A 7,469-nucleotide genomic window follows, 5' to 3' on the forward strand; every position below is an offset into this window, starting at 1 on the left:
GCATCTGCTTCATAAGGAACACCAATAGTCTTTATTATTCATCAATATCTGAACTGCATATTGCATGTTTTGTCTCTACTCTTATAAAAAAACAGAGTTGGTGATGACAGTGTGCCTGTCATCCTGCAATATAGGATGTCCGAATTATATCTGATGGATAGAAAGGAAACTATGGTAATTTTGCAAAATGATACCCACACCCCTCTCCCATAAGGTAAACTACTCATACAAATGCATCGTGATGTTCCGTGCAACGCATGGGCATCTTGCTAGTATTAAAATATATGCAAGTCAACCAAACCAATATTCCCCCTCCTCTCACATTGCATCGAATTTGCATGTGTACCTGAATTAGCTTAGAAGCTATTTTGGTGGCCTATTGATAACACTCGAAAGCAGCACATGAATGCTCAACTGCTTCATGTTCACTGGCACACTAAGAATTTCCTTACGTAGCCTGAATGATGGTGTCATTAGGATCCAGTAATAGCATGAAAAGAAAAGAAATGCATTGAAAAAGTAAATGTAGTTCCGGCACCCCTCAAATGATCCACTGTGGCTACCAGATCTAAATAACATCAACATGTGCTAACCTGAAGAGCTAATTTGAAAGCAGAAGAGGGGAAGGTATAACCTGGAAGTTACAGGGGATGAATTTTCATATGTCAAACAGCCCCTATATCCACTATAAGTCCCACAAAAATTTGGAACAACCAGAGAACAATTATCAAGCATTTGTGATGCCCTATCGTTCATACACTCTTCATAGATAATTAGAAAACGAAGAGGTTACTAATTTTTCATGTTGTGCTAATCTCCTACTCCCTTGCATCCTCTAGAATCTGAAACAGATACATTAATTCTGGACAAGACACCTCATGGTTCAATCAGGGTTCGACATGGATGAATTTGCACAATATCCAGGTTGGAAGACAGATCGGACTTGCAGCGAGAAGGTGACATGGGTTGTGAAGGAGCTCCTTACGCGGGAGCCACGGCCACCACCGGCGGCTCAGGCCCACATCTCCTTGACTCTCTTCAGCTTCATTGGCCAAGTCGCCACCACGGCTGCCATTGTGGCCGCACACCCGCCATGGTCGTCGCCTCTCCATAGCTCATCAATCTCACTCGCAAAAAAAAAGCTCATCAATCTATATTCTGTACAGAGAGCACTCTGCATTCAGTTGGGACTTGAGAGTAGAAAACCAACATCAATACAATATGAATTCCAAATTTGTTGGAGAATGATCTGGTAGAAGGGAAAGAGGAGAAGATGAAACAACAAAAGGGGTGGAGTTGGAACAGCCGGATGGAGGAGTCTATGGACGCGAAATCGACATGGTAACTGATCTATAATTATCCACCGCAGGTGAGTGGCGTGGATCACGCGTCATTGAAGTCCTGTAACGGCTGGACTTCAATCTATAGCGATGGTCGCTTCTCTCATTACATCACCCTGGCATCGCCCCGAGAACCCTCTCGGCAGAAGTCGCACGGACGAGGCGCGAATCCAGACTGATGAAGCGCAAACCTACCCCTTTTGCTGCTCGCATGATTGTGTTTTTTTTACAACAAATTGACCGAGATAAATTGGAGAGTGAATTCCACTTTTTACCTTGTAGTTGTACATTTGTGACACATATTACCCCATTTAGCGGAAATTTTATCAAAATATCAGATTTTGAAGACTTTTAACACGGTTTTACCCCAGTTTTACATTTTCTTTGTTTATGGTCGATAGGATCGGCATGTTGCGTCATTGATTTGTAAAAAAATCTGTAAGGATCGGAGGGCATCATTGGCGATCTTGTCCAAGCTTCTCTTGTCTATCTGTTCCATTCCTTGTGGCCGTCCACATATTTTTGGATTCGGAGCATCACCTCACACCTTACCTGATGGACACGCATCAGAAAACGAGGGTCCAAAGCTTTCAAAAGGGGTATTCTAGACGAATTTTCACTCGACGGGGTAATTAGTGTCACAAATGTACAAATATGGGGTAAAAAGTGGAATTCACTCTAAATTGGATGATATAGGCCCAACTGGCCCAAACAGCAGCAGGTCGCCGATTTTGTTACGGGAACATCGTCCCAGGGCGTCTACCACCCCCTCAGTGGGGTCGAAGGTGCATCGAACGACCAAAAAAGTCCAAAATTTGTAGATCTGACCGTCGAAAACGATAATGGTGTGAGAGGGCTGGAAGAGTACTCGGTTATAATATCTCTAAATATGCAATCTCGTTGTACCGGTGCTCCATTTATAACAATAAAAAAGTGCTTCATCAGCTCGGTTTGTTTTGACATGGCCAAACATACACTCTGCTAAACATAGTGTAATTTTTTTTTTGCATCGTAAACATAGTGTAATTGTTTTAATATATTTGAAAGGGTTCACCCAGACAAATAGGAAATAATTGATGGGAAATATCACGCTAACATATATTTGAGGGTGATTGATGTGGCGAGCGCGTAGACGTGCCGCCGTGTATGCCATTTTTTAATGGTTATCGGAGGCACGTATATACATTTTTTGTCTTGTAACAAATGTGCCCCGGAAAAAGATAAATAATTTCCCAACATCAAATTTTTTTAGGTAAATATAATGTGCCCCGGAGTACATTGTTAGGAATGCTAGCTATTGTGCGTCAAACAATATATACATGGACATATTGTTGTCAAGTCATGTTTTTTTTGACGTACATGGACATATTGTTGTCAAGTCATTGCTAGGAAAGATCTTTTTTTTATTGTCACGTTCGATCTTTTTTTTTGGTTCGAACGAATTACTTACTGATGTACGTCATGGAGTACGTAGTTATCTTTGACGCGTGAGTTTTAATGTATACAGCTCAGCGCATATCGAATCCAGTCTCATGGGCTATCACGAGTTTTAGTGTACGTGGCTCCGATTGCTATATAAACCACCCGAGCCTGGGACGTAGCCACACACTCCTCACCTCCTCTCCTCTTCCTCCCTTTCTGACGCCAGCCACCAAGCGAGCGAGCGATGGTGGCGCCCAACCGGAGACGCGACAGCGGCCGGAAGAAGACCGTCGTCCGCCGGATCGAGCAAAAGGATGCGCGGCACGTCTGCTACTCCAAGCGCCGCGCGGGGTTCTTCAAGAAGGCCAGCGATCTGGCGGTCCTGACCGGCGCCGAGGTGGCCGCCCTCGCCTTCTCGCCGGGCGGCAACGTCTTCTCCTTCGGCCACCCTTCGATTGACTCCGTCGTGGAACGTTTCCTGGCGGGGCAGGGTGCGGGGGCTGGCGCGAGGGGGAAGGTCGCTGCCGACGACCGCTTGCTGGCGGGGGAGGGTGCTGGCGAGGGCGCGGGGGAGGGTGCTTGGGCCGGCGCGGCGGAGGGTGCTGCCGGCGAAGACAAGAAACTAGAGAAGCTGCACCAGGAATTCGCCGAGCTGGGCACGGAGCTGGTTGAGGCGAAGAAGCGGGCCGAGCGCACTGAGGAAGCCATGGCGAAGGAGCGCGCCGCGGGGGACCAGATAGCAGCTTGGTTCGGCCCCAACGTTGGTGACATTGGGGACGAGGACATGGCGGCCTTCTTTGCTGCGCTGATGCAGGTGAAGGAAGTCGTCTCCGACCGCGCCAACGATGTTCTCCTCGAGGCGATGCACCTCGACGTGAGCCGCATGGCGCAGGTGGCCGCGCCAACGATCTTCGGTGGCAGCACGTTCGAGTTTGGTAGCAGCAGCGGCACCGCCAACGACGGGATGGAGTTTCAGTTTCTGGTGCCTCCGCCACAGGAGCAGGGGTTCGAGGCCGGGATGGACATGCAGCAGATGGTGATGGCGGCGCTGCCTCCGTCTCAGGTGGTCGCCGCCGGGATGGATATGCAGCAGCAGACAGTGCCTTCGGCTCAGTGGGTCGACGCCGGGATCGATATTCAGCAGCAGGTTGTAATGGAGCTGCCTCCGTCTCAGGGGATCGCCGCCGGGATCAATATGCAGGTGCAGCAGCAGATTGTGATGGAGCTGCCTCCGGCTCAGGGGGTCGCCGCTGGGATGAATATGCAGGAGATGCCTCCGCCGCCGGGGTTCGCCGCGGGGATTGATATGGATCAGAGGCAGATGGCGATTCCTCAGCCGCCGGGATTCGACGATGACATGTGGATGGAGATACAGGAGTTGCTTATGGCGATGCCTCCCTCGCCGTAGCTCCCTGCCGGGATGGAAACGAACGCCGGCTTCCTGTGTCCATGTATTGTCGTCTAGTTACATCTGGATGCAATCTTTAGTCAAATTTTATGTCGTTTCTTTTTTGTCAAATAATTAATGGCTAAAACTGTATTGTACTGTCGCTGGCTGCGGGCATTTAATGAAATACAGATATCCGAGCTGGCATCATTATACAGAGATCGATGTGCAAAATCTTTGGTGTTTGATTTTTTCCTTTCGTGGAACAGAATCTTAATTACATTAGGTTGATTTTATTCACAGACAATCATCCCTTAGACCATGCAAACGTTAGGCTCAACGTGACACCCCAGCATGCTATATGAACATCTATATATATGCACTATAAGCACATTACGAAGATAAAAAAGACAATGCGAGAAAATCGTACATTAACTAGAAAATACTAGCCTTGATCTGGTGGCCCTTTTGAAATTTAAAAATCATGCCCGTTCAATCTATGTAACTAAAACATCTGGTGGATCTTAGACTCAACACATCTAACAGACTCTGAGTGGAGTACATCATGTCGATGCTCCAAAAAAAAAAAACTAAAACATCATGTAAATTAAACATCTGGTGGGTCTCAAGCTCAACATATGACAAACACGTACGACTCTAACTAATACATCATGTCTCAAAGGAATGAAAATCTTTATGAAAAAAGGGAATAAAAATCATCGGACACTGCCGCTTGCTGCATGCAAATTCATTCCCTACATCCATGAGCCGTATTGAGTCCGTTCATAGGAACCGTCTTGCCGCACCGTGCACTTGCGACGGATACATGAATTATCGATCTGAATCCACATGTACGTACATATAATGTTACTACTGAATCCTAACAATGTTGATTTCTTTGGTTTTTTCCTCTTCCATCGTGAGTGAAAGAGAGCCATAGTTTCACCGTGGCAGTAGAGATCTACATCTTCTACCATGCCTTTGAATCAACAAGAAACAACGCTAACATTGTGAAGCTTAATTGAATCGCTGGAACAACCAGCAAGCCGAAAACAATATATGCACCATGAGATGAGGTTGACAGAGCGCTACACCAGGTGATATCACATAAGACGTCTCAGATTGGAAAATCCATACTGGAGTACCATTTGAGGTGCATGCCAAGCTGTACGAGTACCTGCGGGACGACTTCTTCCAATCAAACTCAGCTGAGGGAATTATCATCCACCACTAAAATGGCCCGATGAGGCCCTGACCCATCGACGGTCTGGCAAGCGGGCATTTGTCGTCATTAACACCTACAACATGTATTTATACAGGAAAGTCGGGCCTACAGATTCCACGGTATGTACATGTTATGAGCTGCAGCCTTGAAGAGAATACATGTGCAGGAATTGGCCAATATGTACTCAGAATTGCTGAGGAGGCATTTACTTCAATCAAGGTCAATGGTTTAAGACATACTAGGATGTAAACACGTCAAGAAATGAACCAATTAACAGTAATAAAATTGGATAAAATAAGACAGTAAGTTATACATACACTCTCCGTTTCATAATGTAGTGCATATAGACTTTTTGAAAAGTCAAACCTCACAAACCGTGAGCAATTTTGTGGAGAAAAACATTTACATCTAGAATGTCAAACATATATCAATAGATGTAGTTTCATATTTAATATATTTGGTATTGTAGATATAAATATTTTCTCTATAAACTTTGTTAAAGTTTGCAAAGTTTGACTTTTCTAAAAATCTACACGCAATACATCATCGAACAATAGAAATATTATTTCTATGATGGCTTTCTCTATTTTTATTTGATTAGTTTCACATAGTTTAAGAAGAGATCAAGGATCTTAGCTTTTGTGGTGGCACTGATATTTTTGTACAAGCGAGGACCAAAACCATCCAGACCGTGTTTAGCATTTGTGTTCATTGCCACAAAGCATTGAAGATTTCTTGTGCCATGAATGGGTCTGCTATGTGTCAAAGCTATGGTACGCGCTCCTGTTAGAGATCCATGAATAAAAAATTATATTTTCTTGTGTCAGAAGGTCATGGGAGAGAGGAGTAGTACTTAGTTATGATTCGTCTTTTAGGCTCATGAAGAAATAACTCCGTGCCATTTTTCATGATGGAGGAAATTTTACTATAAAAATTGTGTTGGGATGCTCGGCCATCTGATTTTAGAAGAAGAGGTTATTTCAAGGCTAGGATGGAAGTGGTTGTTAAGATGGAGAAGTTGTGGATCACACTTGTGGTTGTGGAGAAGTGAGAAGAAGAGAGAGAAACAAGAATGCCGCCAATTGAACCAGTAGTAGTTTCTGTCTCGCCAAAATCATTTTTCAGGACGAAGGCTCGGGATGAGGCCAACTTTTAATTATCAAAGGCATCAACTGTCCATCCATACAACCAACAATAAAATTTCCATTAAACTAACAAAGAAAGAAAGACCAATGGTGGAACAATACAGAAGCATAGCTTGCAACACAACCCAGTTTATAAGCACACAAGCTAATGGAAAATAAAGAACAACTTGAAGGTGCAGTCTCCTTTCTTGCTTGAACATTGAAATAGAAGACAGATACAACCGAATGAGTAGCCAACTCCCTTGAAAATAATATCGGTGATGCGGGCGCTTAAAAAAAGAAATTATTTCTGTCTATTCAAGGTCAATATGCTCGAAAGGAGTCATCTAACATTGGTACGCATGGGAGGAGTAATGGAGATGGTCTCCAATGATATTTTCCCAGTCCTTTTGAGGTTATTTTTCAGTTTCTCAAACTTTCCAAAACAATTCCTTCAACACATTCAACTTTATTTTTAGGAGATGTTTCTAAATAAATAACACCGGCTTCCGCGCTTTTTCGTCCATTCATGTGAATACAATGTTCATGTATATCAAAACTTTTTAGGCTAAACCATATGTTAAAAAAATTTATCCACGATTTCCTAAAAATGAGGCTGGCCTCATTTTTCTGGTAACATTGATAGAACACACTGAATGTATAATGAAATGCACCTGTACTTGTACTGCCTGAAAACACCACGTCAACCAGACCTCTCCTTTCGCTCGCTCCAAAATCGAGTTCAAGGCTCCCAAGATGCTCAAGCCCTACATCTGGAGTCCAACATCGTCATCCCTAGCGAGTCAAGTGCACATCCAGATCAATTGTATAGTGGAATCAGTTTCTTCTTTAGGGTAACCCCAAACTCAGTACTTCAGTCGTTCTTATAATTTTTTTTGCTAAAAATCCACTATTATATGCATGTTCTTGTATATTATACAAAAGAACAATTTATTTTGTAAATTTTCTAT

General features: G+C 44.0%; 1 protein-coding gene across 1 annotated transcript; it reads left to right on the forward strand.

Moving 5' to 3' along the window:
• Positions 1 to 2,970: 2,970 nt before the first annotated feature.
• Positions 2,971 to 4,310, forward strand: LOC125549577. Its single transcript, XM_048712955.1, has one exon. The coding sequence runs from the start codon at positions 3,007 to 3,009 to the stop codon at positions 4,168 to 4,170; it is 1,164 nt and encodes a 387-aa protein (XP_048568912.1). The 5' UTR covers positions 2,971 to 3,006; the 3' UTR covers positions 4,171 to 4,310.
• The last annotated feature ends 3,159 nt before the right edge of the window (positions 4,311 to 7,469 follow it).

Source organism: Triticum urartu, chromosome 3, assembly GCF_003073215.2.
Source record: "Triticum urartu cultivar G1812 chromosome 3, Tu2.1, whole genome shotgun sequence".
NCBI classification, from domain to species: Eukaryota; Viridiplantae; Streptophyta; class Magnoliopsida; order Poales; family Poaceae; genus Triticum; species Triticum urartu.